The sequence below is a fragment of the Wolffia australiana genome, chromosome 7, assembly GCF_029677425.1.
Source record: "Wolffia australiana isolate 7733 chromosome 7, ASM2967742v1".
NCBI lineage: Eukaryota > Viridiplantae > Streptophyta > Magnoliopsida > Alismatales > Araceae > Wolffia > Wolffia australiana.
This window is the reverse complement of record NC_135841.1, coordinates 16,027,832-16,042,706: the sequence shown is the minus strand read 5'-3', so window position 1 is coordinate 16,042,706 and position 14,875 is coordinate 16,027,832. Positions and strand designations below refer to the sequence as shown.

Sequence of the window (14,875 nt, the reverse complement as noted above, 5' to 3'; positions counted from 1 at the left end):
TCTATCTGTTAATCATTCATCATTTACATCCACTGACACTTGTTTCTTTTTTAGAGGAGAGGGTAGTTAAAAACCATTAGACACTGCATCAAGTTTATGGAAAAATTAGATGAGATTTCAATATAGTGATACATGATTTAAGATAGAAAAATAATTGTGAACATCACAGGGGGATGAGATTTCTATGTAGATCACAATCAATTTATGCCCAGAATTGATTGTGGTAAACATTACCGTCTGCCCACGTGCGGAGAAGATTCATTACCACAAAGAGTTGGCCATCAAAATCTTAAAAAAACTTTCACGTTGGATGATAATATTTTATGAAAACACATAGATCATGACCAAAAATTTCACCATCCCTTAGGTTGTGGATCTCACTTTCTAGCTTTGTTGTCATCTCATAACTTATCGAGTCCCTTTATATACTTAACTTGATGCTCACATAGATATATTATGGTCGAAACAATGGTTTAGTGTCAAATGTGATGGAACATGTGACACCACTCTTGAGAAATGGATGTTTAATGTCATAATGTAATGTTTCTACTTTACATGTATGTAGCATCACCCACTACGACATTGTCTCCAGTCACTAGTTGCAGGTCACAGGCTTAGAGGAATGTTCATTCTCATTTGCTGCTCAACAACTACTTATGGGAACAAATTGTATGGTCATTTTACCAAGTTTGAAAAAATTATAAATAAAAATTGAAACTCACTCAAATATGATGATGAGTACGGGTTGTATCCATAGAGAGCAAGGGTTATCTTTTAAAAATGGTTGACTTGGACGAACTAGGCAAAATTAGATGAGAATAAAGATAAGAATTAAGATAATATTTATCAATTAAATTTAAGTAATATTATAATTTTCAAAACGTATCAATATCAGAATAAAATATGATATGGAATCAATGATCAAGTCAACTCATTTGAGTTTGTTGACCAAGTCAACTAATTAATTTTTCAGGGATTGTTTTTTCAATTTTATATTTTCAGAAATGCTATAATTTAAGGATCATTAGAAGTATTTTTTTAACTTTTGTAATTTTTAAATAAGAAGAAAATCAATAGACAATCCAAAGTGTTGACTTTGACCATCCCATCGACATTAGGTGTATTGAGGTTCAAAATGGTAAATATAAGTTCACAAAAATTAGATTGTCAGGAACTAGAGGGATTAAATGATAAATACCATTAAAAATTGGTAAAGTTTCGAGATTGGATAAAATGAATATCAATTTTTCTATATCAAAGCTTTGAAAATATATGGTCAAGGAGAAGATATTGACCAAGAAATTCACGTAAACATTGGATGAATGAGTACTGATGTAATCGAATGAACAGAGGATTCCAAATATATAAAAATGATCCAATTCATCCAATTTAAAAATGATCCAATTGGATCAATGACCGAGCAATTCCAAAACTGAGATATGGATCTTGCAATTCAATGCCCAAATATGGTGTGCGACTCACATGTAGATGAGGCTGTCAAACGAAGATTTGGGGGGTAAAATCTCCAAAGAATTGTTATTATCATATATTTTTGGAAAGATGACTCAAATAAAAATCTATTGCCACCTAAATTACGAGATTTGGTTGAGTAACAAGTGTAAAAAGTGTTCCCAAAGCTACCACAAAAAAACAATGGGGATTGAATCAAAATTTTAGTTTTTGCTAATCTATTATTAATGTTAGATTTTTAAAATAAAACGCAACAAATAATACATCTTTCAAACCTTACGGAAAGTTCAAAGCTCGTTAATCACCTCATTCTTTGCTTTTGTAATATCACGACATGTTGGCAAAGATTCTCCATCTTCTTTTAATGGATTCAACTCGTTGCACCAAGATGAGCATCACTTAGTAAAACCTGAAAATATCTATTAATGACCAATTATACTCAATTACACGCTTGATCAATCTATGATTATGAGTACCTTTGTTGTGAAGAGATAAAAAAAGCTTATATAAATGCATACGGGCATGGGAGAAGTCAGTCACTCATTGTTTTAAATCAATGTGGATGATCTAGATGACGCCGCAAGACATCATGGGAGAGGCTGCGTCATGCACGTTGTTTTGTACACAATAGGGCCAAAACATGATCGTAAGATCATCATCTAGTGACTCACATTCTTCAAGTTGTAAGTGCACAAAACTTCAAAATAGTAGTCCCATATGGAAATATTTAAATATCTGAAAAAGTATACAACCCTGTTACTGAATTCTGGTATGAATAAAATGCTGTTGGGCTCCTATAGGCGGTGAGCTGGGCCCGTGTAACTATAATGGATGGTTGGAATTCCTCAACAATGGCGCATTTACATCACTGTTGCCGTGGGCGCTTGCCTACAATTATTTTTACTGTTTAGGCCCTAAACGTTATTAAAATTATGAAATAAATAATATAACCTAGAAAATTCACATGTTTTAATTCCTAAGGGATTTTTAATGAAATTTTCTCCATTGGTTCCTAGTTTTCATCATCTTTAACCATCCCATCTGAAATAAATAATTAAAAATAAATAAAAATTAGTATACAGGAATCATTAGTTTGACTTGGAAGTCAAACTAGGAAAAATTTGATTCTTCTAATCTTCACCTTTGTCTCTTGCTTCATTGTTCATCAACTTAAGTCCTGAAAGAACTAAACTTAATAAATGTGGTTAATTTCAAATGGCTGACCTTGAGAAAGGTCAAACATTAACATAATAGACAATTAACATTCAATTAACATAAAAAATAAGACTTAGTGGTGTGGCATGGCATGGTAATGTTGAGAATATCATAAAACAATGATAACATGCATTAAATGCACTGAAGGACGACATAAATTAATGCACAAGATGCCTGTAATCAACTTGCTACCAATCAGATGTGAAAAATTCAAAAGCCAATACCTCATGTTGAGAAATGAGTAAAGTAAAGATTTATAACCTAAAATAGGACACAATATTAACACAGTACCTCTAAGTTCCTTACATAATAACTTCAAAATTATAAAGTAACAATACTTGCAGAACTTTACTTCGCATAGTCATAATACAAATAAAATGTTTTGAAAATGCTGATATCCAAAACCAGCTTCTGATATCGGCATCTAAGCACAAAGACTCTATCAGATGCCAATATCAAGTAAGATGCCACTATCAGTTGCTACAGTATCAATACCCGAAATTGATGTCTAATATCTGGATATGAGATGGAGTTTAACATCATTATCGCAGTTGCACCTCGGAAACCAGCATCCGTCCTGATATCGGCATCCGGGATGGGCAAACAATGTGGAGTAAGATGGTCCTTAGCTATAGCATCAATTCCAACTCTCTTCTAGATTTGAACTCTGGAGATGAATGAAGAATACAAGTTATCTCTCACAAATTCATTTTGAAAGAATATAAAGTTTTGGGTTCAATAGTGGGCCTGATCCAGAAATACATTTTGGGTCCAATGGTGAGAAAATATAAAGTTTTTTGGTGGGATTGGGGAGTATTAGGGTCGCACGCAAGGAAGAGGACGCCAGAATTTGTCGTCGATCGGCGGTGAAGATGGGGAAGACGCCGGTGAAGATGAAGGCGGTGGTGTACGCGCTGTCGCCGTTCCAGCAGAAGGTGATGTCGGGATTGTGGAAGGACCTGCCGACCAAGATCCACCACAAGGTTACCGAGAACTGGATCAGCGCCACGCTCCTCCTCACCCCCCTCGTCGGAACCTACACGTGCGTTCATCTTTCCTCTTATCTCGATTATTGCGTGCATCGTAGATTGTTTTCGAGATTATGGTAGTCCGCCGGTTCCCCATTTCATCGTATTTGACTGATAGATTCATTCCGATGATTAAGGGTTACTTAGGCCTTGAATTTTATTTTTTAAAATTTTTTTTCGGTCAAGGGATTCATTCTCTGGTCGAGAATTATGTGGGAGTTACTGGGGGTGTGGTGATCTCTGTAGATAAATAGAGGGAATGATTGACGGTATTTTCTCATGTCTGTTTCTGATGCTGGGAAACCCATTCGGACTGTGCGATTGTTCGTCCGATATCTACAAAAATCCGTGCTCGTAATTTGGGTGGAAGCGATTTCAGAGTTATAAAGTAAAATTGGTCATCTTGAGAAATGATCGATTATATTTCCTGCATTGATGTTTTTCAAAAAAAAAAAAAAAATTCCTGCATTGACTACTTTGCAAACCGCTCCGACTTGACTTTTATTTTATCATTTTATCTGGCTCGGGGAAAAATCGATTTGCTCACCGACGAAATTAAAGTCGTACCCTATGCATCTGCAGTTATTTGGAAGGTGAATTTAAAGAACGTGTATGGCTATTGTAAACGTCCATGACATTGAAAGTTTTTTCTGGAATAGTTTTGGAGACATTAGTATTCTAAGAAAGCGCTTGCCTAGTCTAGTAGTTTATTAATTTGGATGAAACTAGTTTTTAAGCAATGGGCAGTAATAGATTCAATCGAGTAATATTTAAATTCAAGATTTCACTTTAGACCCATTCTCAGCTTCTGCAAAGTCCGTCTAGTTGCGATCGAAATATAGAGGAAAAAAGAGACTTTCGCTAATGTCATAATGTACCCCATTGTCATTTCAAATATTTAATGCATTAAGGAAAATTCAGGAGTAATCAACATTTGAGAGTCTTTCTAACTCGGTGGTTTGTTTTGTCGGTGCAGGTACGTTCAGCAGTTCAAGGAGAAAGAAAAGTTGGAGCACCGCTACTGAAGAGGAATGGGTATTTTCTTTCCTTGTTGGAATAGTGACCAAAAATCTTTTCCTTTTCCTGGCTTTTGTTCTTATTTTTGGGGACTCCGCACCATCGAATAACTTGCTCCCTCTGGGCAGGAACTGACAAACTTCGGCTATCTCTCACTCACCTCTTTAATGCATGTTGTTCAGTTGTTGAACTTTGGAAGACCCAAAAATTATTTGAGAGAGATAGGAATTGTATTTTACTGAAACTAGTAGCGAGAGGTCACAGTAGCAAAGAGATGGTGGACAAAGGTGCAGCTGGCCCCTTTGTTAACAAAGTGAACATAGGTGTGAAGAGGTGAGATGGTCAACTCAGAGATGAGGCAAGTCAAAGGGCTCTTCCAGGGCTGAAAACTTAAATATTTTAGCTACAGTGAGGACCCATTTGAAGTATGAAACTCAATTTGCAGATTCAACTGTGATGCAAATTTATTTTCTGCTCAATATTATTAATACAAGCCTAAGACATGCGATGTATATTTGTAATGCTTAATCATGGAAAATTATTTTGAATTTTTTTTAGCACAAGATGCACGAACCAGATAGAATTTATGGGTTGAAATATAACTAGGTCGATTCCAAATATTGTTTCAGGATTTAGTTTGAGGGAAGAAGATATGAGAGAGTAGGCTGACACACATAAGTTTTACTTGGCAATGACTTAGTAGAAAGAGAACCATTGCAAACATAGCATATAGATGAATGAGGGGCAGAAGTAGAGAATCTGCAGCTGAATCTACAACCCCCGTTTGACAATTGGAGCGGGATGGAGTCCAATCTGTGATCAGTCATTGTCCAGACCTCAAAACAAAACAAATCAGAAGAAAACCCCTTGCCTGCTCCTGTTCCGCTTTGTACCTTTCTATCATCAGATGCCATGCAATCAGTCTGATTGTAATCATCCCCTTGTCGAGTCCCATGTTCAGTTCAATCTTCCGGAAGGAAACAACAAATCCCAGTACGATCGGCAGAATGGAAGTCTGTTCAGTCCCATTTTGTCCGTCCAGGATAAGGTGTTCAACGTCGAACGAGCGCTGTTCATCAATGAACAGACGGGGCAAAATCCGTGTTTGTGTTCATGTTTAGTTCATTTGGGTTTGTTCTCAAATTGTTAGCAAACGACACAGATTTTGAAAAACCTCTATTATTTGTGGAAAAAATGGGAAATCTGACTTAGGTATTTTTTCTAGGCTATAATCATTATATGTTAAATATTTTTAAGATAGTGTTTAGAAATAAAAGTATCACTCTAAAATTGATGGTTTAACTAATTAATAAAACTAATTGCAGAAATATTAATAATGAGGTGGAGTTTGGCTTCAACTATCTTTTCTTGGAAATAATCTCTAGGTGTGAAGTTGTATTTAGATACAACATCTAAGAATATAAGCAATGGTCAGCTGTACAAGATCTGCTTTAAAATTGATGGTCTAAATCAGTAATACAAGAATTATTACTAACATATAGAATAATGCTTTATCCTTTATCTGTCCTAGAAATAATCACTAGGTGTAAAAATAGTATTTGCATAGTGTTTAAACATGTAAGTAATTGTAAAGTATAATGCATTATTCTATATTTAATGATTTAAACTTTATACTGAATGTAAGATGCATTCGACGAAAAAATTTTAAAGGACGGTTTCAGCCCAAAAGTATAAAGATTATTCTCTAAACATTACATAGTAAACGGAGTTTCACAAACATCAAAAAAAGTTGAGCTGAACTTACTAAGTGGATTACTTGATGAACCATCTGTCCCCACCCCTATGGGTTAATTGGGCAAGTTCTAGAGAGGCGAAGTGGCTGACATTATGTTGGATTGAGGCAACCAATGCTAGGGTGAAGTTGTAACGGTCCCAAAATATGCTATCACTCCACTAGCTGGAGTTTATTTCTCTTTCATGCCTTGACGGGATGTGGGGCTCAATCATGAAGTCTGGTGGAGCCAAGGAAAGGAGTTCTAGAAGGATTTGCTTGGACTTACCCTAATTACTGCAATTCGCTCAGTGGAGAATGGGCGTCCATCACCTATGTTAGCATCATTTATGGCTTTAACATTATCATCACGGTCTCTGTCATATCAAACTATGAGCTGAAAACAATAAAATTAGAGTCTTGGGGTTGCTTTGCTAATCTCCGTTGGAGAATTCGTACACCTTGGCATGTTATGTGTCAAGGTTTTAGCTTCCCATCCTCTGTCCTGATGACACTATCAACATTAAGCGAGCCCTGAATGCTAGCTGCAACATAATCCATGCTACCTGCTTTTCCATAATTCACTTACTCATACGAAAGAAAAAATGTTCCAAGTAATTGAAAAAATGTTCCTAATGAAATTTTAGATTTTAAAAAGAAAACATCCAAATGTCATGTATACCAAATGTTATCAAGATTTGTTGTAAAATAGGACAATGATTTGAAGCTCCATATCAACCTTTTGAGGGTATCAAAGTATACAATTTCTCTATTCCACGTCAAATAGTATTTGACGATTAATCTATGTGGTACTTGGTAACACAATGGAAGGAAAGTAATCAATATGTGTATTAATGTACTATAAATAAATAAAATAAATGCATACTAAAAATAAAATATACTTGGAGATTTTGGTCTACCATCATTCTTGTGGAGTTTCTTCATTAGAATCCCCTTCCACCAATTCGACCTCTTCAATCCCAGGCAATGACTCGGCCATGTTGCTTTCTAGATATTGTTCCCACAACCAACATTTTAATGTCATCAATATGGATATGTTTTGATCCAAAAGCCTTGAACATTTTTATGTTCAAATTCCAAGGCCATCGGAGAAAAATCTGCCGGCTGGTGCATTGAATGCACATACAAGAAGAAAATCTCACGACAATATAGAAAGCTTAGGGAATTTATTGCATACTTTGCCTTGCTATCATAATAGAGCATCATTCAACACATGAGTCATCTGTAGGTAGCTCTGTAACTTATCTTCAACTAAATGGGTGACATGATCTTGACATGGGAACACATGTGCAAGCCTAGACTTGATGGACAATGCGTAGCTTTCATTCATCCCCACATCCTTGTCATCACCCACACATTGGTGTTGATTTCCTCCTTCGCCTCCTATGTCATGGACATCCCTCAAGTTTGAGACTTCCTCTTCATTGACATCATTCAAAAGTCCTTGAACATATGCTACCAAGCTTTGATGATCCTTGGATGTGATGGAGTCTAATTTAATTTGTGGATCTATAACTAAAACAACTGAAAATGTTGAATTTCCTCGAACATGAGCCTCGTACTTAGAAAGTTTGGCTCCCATCACTTTGCATGTAGTCTTGATGCGGCCCGTTGATCTAAGGTGAGGACAACACTGTTCGGGAAAAGGCGTTCTTGGTCTATGGTGTCAATATGTTTGAGTAGGAGTTCATAAAGAACTTGGATCAATGATAAAACTATTGTTGCCATCACATGCTTAGAGCTGCAAAAAATATCTGATGCTTCATAGAATGCCTTTAAAATTCGAGCAACATGTGTCACCAATTTCCACTCATGTTCATCAATCACATTTTTTATTATGTCTTGTTGTCGAGCTCAAAAAGAGCCATCTTGTACATCACTTTTCTCTTTTGATATGCTACATGCAACATTTCATGTGTGGAGTTCCATGTAGTCTTCACATCCAACACCAATTTTCTGCTATAAGACATATTTACTTGTGCACACCATTGGACATAACTCCATTTATTTACTGATGCACAAATTATCGCAACAATTTGACGCACCCTTGCAACCAAGTCTTTAAACTGATGGATATTATGTGGCCATCAAGCCAAAATTACACCACCATGTTTATTTAAGTTTATAGAATAAAATATTAAGTTTATTATCACTCCAGTGCGATGGCTATGATGAAGTCCATGAATACGTGCAATGACATATTGAATTGTGATGAGATCATAATACAAAGATCACTAGTCTTTAAACATGTATTAAAAATTCCTATTAAATGGATAATCGATATGGCAGCAAATTATCAAAATAGAATAGCACTAACTAATCCTACTTATACGATAAGTATAGCTCATCTTGTGGCTATTAGTGTGGCGACACTAAGGAAAAGTAGTGGGTGCTCTTTGGAGAAACAATTCACCGAATTTATCCCTACGAATCCTTGAATGGTATTATACCGAAGCGTGGATCAAGTTGATTCATGTCACGATGGTATAAGTGATCAATTAACCTAAGACACCAAAGACATATTGTGGATGGGTGACTACATTTTGACTGCGACCTACGAGCCCCTAATCATGGGATTCAAAAAAGTCATAGCTCGGATGTAGTAAGAAGCTCACGGTGGTGATTGAGTGGTCAAGACGGGATCATCCCCCCTCGATATAAGAGGAAATTGACTCAATTGATGCAGTGAATTCCTGGCCATGGTAGTAATGATATTGGACAAGGCATTCTCAAATGATCCCCGTTACACATCAATATTAATTGGATGATGGATTAGGGTTTGATGATCAACCATACACTAAGTCGTTTGAGAGTCTCATGTGAATGGTAGATTATACATACACGATAATCGATGATGATAAAGGTTTCTTGATAGAGTTCAAATATTACTAGGTATCTTCTACAACACGAGGTGTAGCTTGGCAACCCACGGGCTGGAAACTTAACCTATCATTTGGGTTAAATAAATCCTTAGTTAATTAATCTATATGTTGATACAGTTAATTAATAAGGTTGGTTAATAATTATAATTGAGCCACTAAAGTTGTTAATTAGAATGATACATGAGCCTAGAGGGTCACACACATAAGATCATAGGGGCATTAGTGAAGATATTTTACTTAATGGGGTTTTTTGAGAAAAAACTTAAGTGAAATATAATTAGGGAAGGGGCACTCATTTCAAGCACCCATGCCAGCCAGATTTGAGACCCTCTCTTTCTCCACTTTGTTCTCTTCTCCACTCAACCAAGGATATTGTTTTCATGGTGAGAAGATCTTTACGATTTTCAAGGATAATTTAATGGCGCACGCCATCTTGATTCGTTGTCTGTGCCACTCGCTATCGTCGTCGACAGCAAGGTGAAGCAAGCTTGTTTATCACATTTTTATTTTCATCATCTTCTTTAGTCGTATTTTGTATTTTTGTACTCGTCAATTTGTTTTCGTCACATTGCGACACACCCCGTATGTTTGTGTTTTTGTCGTCATGGGGAAGGGTCCTTAGTCATTTGGACCCCCTCCCCTGTCTTTTCCCCTTTTCTTTTTTATGTTTTAATTCTTCCTTTATTTTTTAAGGGGGGCCCATTATATAAGGGCCCCCTAATGGACCTCAATTTCCCCCTTTTTGTTGACCCATTAGGGGGCCCAATTGACCTTCCCTTTATAAGGGAAAAGGGGGGCGCCCTAAGAATTAGACCAGGAGAAATTGAGTAAAAAATTGTTGTGTTTTTTTTCTGGTCTCACCTCCTCCATCAAGAGAGAAGAAAAAAAGGGGAGAAGGGAACGGTGAGGCCCCCAGGGAGGTAGCAACAGGAGGGAGTAGAGGGAAGCTTAAAGAACTTCCCCCACGACCTCTCCTCTACCCAAGCCCCATCAGCTCCGTCCACCATGCAAGACAAAAAAACCACGCCATCCAAGGCATTCGACCATGAAGTTATTGTTACTTTCTTCTTCCCGCACCCGCCCTAGACTCAGCACACAGGAATCATGACCCCTACTGCGGTGCTGAAGAATCAACTTCAAGTGACTCCCCGTTGGGTTGAAGGCCTCGAGGGGGATTGAGTCTTCCCCACGCTGCCAGCCGCTCGGGACCTCGATCGGTCAAAAGAAAGACAAGGAATTGACGCTGCCGTTAATGCCAACCCCGACGTGAACGCCCCACCGGATTCTAGTGATCCCATGAATGAACAGATCCACTCGCCATAGATCTTGGCCCGACACCAAGAGTCTCGCCGTCGCTGTAAATTCCAGGTCAGCTTGAGGGAGGTCCCCCAGGTCGCCTTGGCCCTCAGTGGTCTGCGTGGACACCTTGGTTCATGGCTGGTTTTCCTAGGGGAACTAGCCGTCGTCGTTGCGCTGCTTTCAAACTGGGAATTGAAACCTCATTACTATCGGCCGAAGGCATCATATCGTGACGACCGTTTGATCGGAATCTGATTGGACTTGGCTGCGGATCTGTGGGAAGTCAGAGCTGCCATCTGCCGGTGAATGATCGTCCCCGCTCGCACTTGCTGAACGACTGCTCGGGTCACTTACTATAGGTCAACTCGACTGGTCCGGCAGAGTTGCTCGAGCTGCGACGTCGCCATTGGTCACCCAACCATCCTCTCTCCTCTGTCCCTTTACCTTGTGATGCTGAAAACTATCGCCAGTAGAGCCACCGTTAATTGTCTGATGCCTCTCCATCACACCCGCTCTAACCACTGTAATTATCGACGATTTTGCACGACGAGCCATGCGCCAACGAGGTACGCCATCCTCCCGCTTGCTCGTTAAATTACAGATTGCATTACACTGTCGTCTTGACTCCATCGCGCTCGGGCTAGGTAGATGAGAGATGTAATTGAGAGAAAACTACGAACATAAGTCAGCGTCTTACCAGTACGAACAAGTCCGTTCGTTACGTGCGAGCCCTACAGACTGATTCCGTTTGGCCATAGACATCTTCATCCCTCTGACGAGGATCGAGAGGCCACTGTTGCCGTCACCCGGCGACCCCATCTAAGCTCGGAGCTCGACGCCTCCCTCGAGTCGGAGCCTACATGTACGACGCGTAGGACGCATCACTAGCATTTCATCGTAGTTACATATTACCCAATTAGGGTTTATCTATTCATCAGACAACGACTCTGTCAACATCCGACACCCCTATCTAGGTACCGAGCCATCGTCCTCGGTACCGACCAGACGACGCCCCCAACGAGGTACGACATCAAATTGGTATCAGAGCATCGTCTCGATACCCATTCGGACAATGACACCGCCGTCATCCGGAATCAGAGTTAAAGAAGAAAAGGTGGAGATTCAAGAGCCACGTGATCACGTGGATACTTCTAGAGGTTGAACACCGAACGGCTTTAGAACAATCTCAACGAGAGTAGGTAAAAGGTGGAACAAGTTCCCCATAAGGTACATTTGATTTATAAATTTCAAATATTGATTAAGAATCGACTCATGCTTCCACATCATGAAAACCATGTTTTCCATGGTTGAACCAAGGGAAATAACCCAACACCAACAAGTTAGATCATCCTGCCCATCGTGTTTGTGCTTCTCTCCAATAAAGAATACATTTGTGTATTCACGAATGGTTGTCAAGGATGGTATTCTCATCTTACACTGCACTCAATAAAGTAGTACTTCTTTGAAGCCTTTGTTGTCAACAATGGTCCACGCTTGGTCATTGAGACAAATAAATCTAGTGAACATCTCTTCAGTTCTCTCAAATGTCGTCGAGGATGGTGAAGCCAATATTTCAACAATAGATCACTGACCACCAGAACTTAGCTCCTCCTCTGTCCTTGGGACATCTTTGCCCTTCAGTCGATCGTAAAGCTCATTATGGCTCTTTTGTAAGTGCCTTCAAAACATAGTTGTCCTCCTGTCTTTGTTCCTCTCAAGTTATAATGATTGCAGGGTTGTTCTCCTTGCACACCATAATTCATAGTGTTTGGGATCAAACTCTTCGAATAACGCATGGCCTCCGATTCTTGCCCATAACATTCTCCTTGATCGAGGTTGAATCGCTGCTTGTCTCACCTTTGTCAGTGCTCATAGAGGATAACTAGATCACCCTATTGTTGGATCTATTAGAGAAATCACATTTAAATACTGATCCAATATAATGACTCTACTTCTTTATACGCCTTAGACGTCCTTTCCAAGATGTTGCGATTAAGAACAATGCAACTGGTTATATGTACATATTACTTCTCACTATAAAATGCCACATGTCATAGATAGATACATTGATAGATAGAAACAAAGGTAGAAGCAATTTTGATTATGCAAATGACATATCAAACACGTAAATGTTGCTTCATCACAACACTTAGATTCATTACAAGTTATCGATTTAGACATGGTCCAAACAGTGCGAGCGAATCCTAATCGTGCGGTTGGGCGAAATTGCGGTGCGGTTGTGCGGTAAATCGCAAAGGATTTTTGCACACCGCACTGCACACCGCACTGCACACCGCACAGGGGCTGGTGCGGTGCGGATTTTTGCAGTTGTGCGAATCTCCCTCCCCCCTCCCGTCTCTACCCGCTGCTGCCGCCCCCTCCGGTCATCCCCGCTGCCCCACCCACCCTTCTAGCCCGCGCTTCCTCCGGCCGTCCCCGCCGCCCGCCCCCCCTCTAACCCGCGCCCCCTCCAGCCTTCCCCACCGCCCGCTCCTCCCTCTAGCCCGTGCCCCCTCCGGCCGTCTCCGCCGCCGGCTTCCCCCTCTAGCCCGCGCCCCCTCCGGCCGTCTCCACCGCTGGCTTCCCCCTCTAGCCCACGCGCGCCCCCCAGCCCTCCCCCCCCACCCACCCGCACCCCTCAGCCCGCGCCCCCTCCGGCCGTCCCCACTGCCCACTCCCCCCCTTAGCCCGCGCCCCCTAGCCCCGGCCCCCAGCCCGCGCTCCCTCCGGCTGTCCCCCCCGCCCGCTCCCCCCTCTAGGCTGTGTCCCCTCCGGCCGGCTTCCCCCTCTAGGCCCCCCCCCTCACCCCCGGCACCAATTTCTCCGGCGCTACCGTCGTGCGACGCGGCGGCACCGCCGCGTCATTGTAATTTTAATTGTTAATTAATAATTATATTAATAATTTAACATAGTAATTTACCACTTATATCAAGAATTAAACATAGCTATTTATTTTCCAAATCGCATTTCAAAAAGTCTTAAAAATACTTCAAAACGTGCAAATTTAGTGCACAATGCAGTGCGCTTTTCTGCACAAAAGTGCACCGCACACCGCTGATAATCCCTAATTTTAGTGTTCTAAATAATTATTTTTAGGACTTTATCTAGTTCATCAATATGTGAGGTTTAGATATTATTCAAAAATTAATTTACCTCACTAACCTAGGGTGAGTAAGGGTCGAACCACAAGGAGCAGGTTTATTCGATTTAATTTCAATTCAATGTTCTATGTTTTATTTTAGTAATAGTTTTAGGATTCAATAGATTTTGATTACTAATTATAGTTTTAATTATTTTATCTTTTAAGATTTTAAATTTTAATTTTAATTTCAAATATCATACAGATCTGGACTAAGTCTCAGATCTGTCCGTTATTTGAGCAGGATAAATGCAGAGGCTGCTCGTGGCTGTGCACAGCCTGTGCGACGGCGGTTAGCCGTCGTGCACTGTGCGCGTGCGGCGCACACAGCCGCACAACTATGTGCAGTCGCGGGTGCAGCCGCGCACAAGTCGTGCACTATGCACGTGCTGTGCACACAGCCACACAACTATTTGCGGTAGCGGGTGCGGCCGCACACAACTTGTGCGCTGGTTGTGTGCGACGGCACACAACTGCGCAGAGCGTGTGCGGCAGTGGTCCTCTTCCTTAGAATCTTCTCAGCTTGCTTCTTTACTCAACTCAAATGCTCATCGGCAATAGAGGGTCTACAGAATTTTGAATTGAACAACACTTCCACTCTCAAAATGAAAATTCTAGACAACTTAAACATTGTTCTTGAGATAGTATTTATACGATTTCTTCTCTCTAAACTGCTTGGATCTTTTGAATGGTCCAGCTTGATGCATAACCGCCATTTGACTTGGTTCATGTTGATTCATAACCGCCATTTGACTTTGTCCATATTGATCCATAACTGCTATTTGACTTGGTCCAGGCGCCCTCCTTGATTCATTTTCGCTCATGTGTATTATCTCCAAAACTATCTCTGTGCTCATTTAAACCAAGATGAGATCTAATCCACTTGATTCATAGAATCAAGTGGGGTTAGTTAAAAGAAACATATATTGAGTAGTAAAATATAAAAACTCATCATTTTATGATATTATATATGCTTAAAAGATGATATAATTTATCACAAAATTATGTCTATCAACCGCACGGGCCATTTTTTGCATGCAAAAATTCGCATACTCGGTGCAAATTTTCGCAC

The 14,875-nt window shown here is 40.0% G+C and overlaps 1 protein-coding gene across 1 annotated transcript; it reads left to right on the top strand.

Moving 5' to 3' along the window:
* The first annotated feature begins 3,485 nt into the window (after positions 1 to 3,485).
* On the top strand, positions 3,486 to 4,920 carry LOC144705832 (cytochrome b-c1 complex subunit 8). The gene is made up of 2 exons (XM_078578660.1): positions 3,486 to 3,727; positions 4,690 to 4,920. The coding sequence occupies exons 1-2, from the start codon at positions 3,558 to 3,560 to the stop codon at positions 4,736 to 4,738; spliced, it is 219 nt and encodes a 72-aa protein (XP_078434786.1). The 5' UTR covers positions 3,486 to 3,557; the 3' UTR covers positions 4,739 to 4,920.
* The last annotated feature ends 9,955 nt before the right edge of the window (positions 4,921 to 14,875 follow it).

Coding starts and splice junctions, on each gene's coding strand:
- LOC144705832 (XM_078578660.1), top strand. CDS start 3,558: ATGGGGAAGACGCCGGTGAAGATGAAGGCGGTGGTGTACGCGCTGTCG. Junction 3,728..4,689: donor CCCCTCGTCGGAACCTACAC/GTGCGTTCATCT, acceptor TTGTCGGTGCAG/GTACGTTCAGCAGTTCAAGG.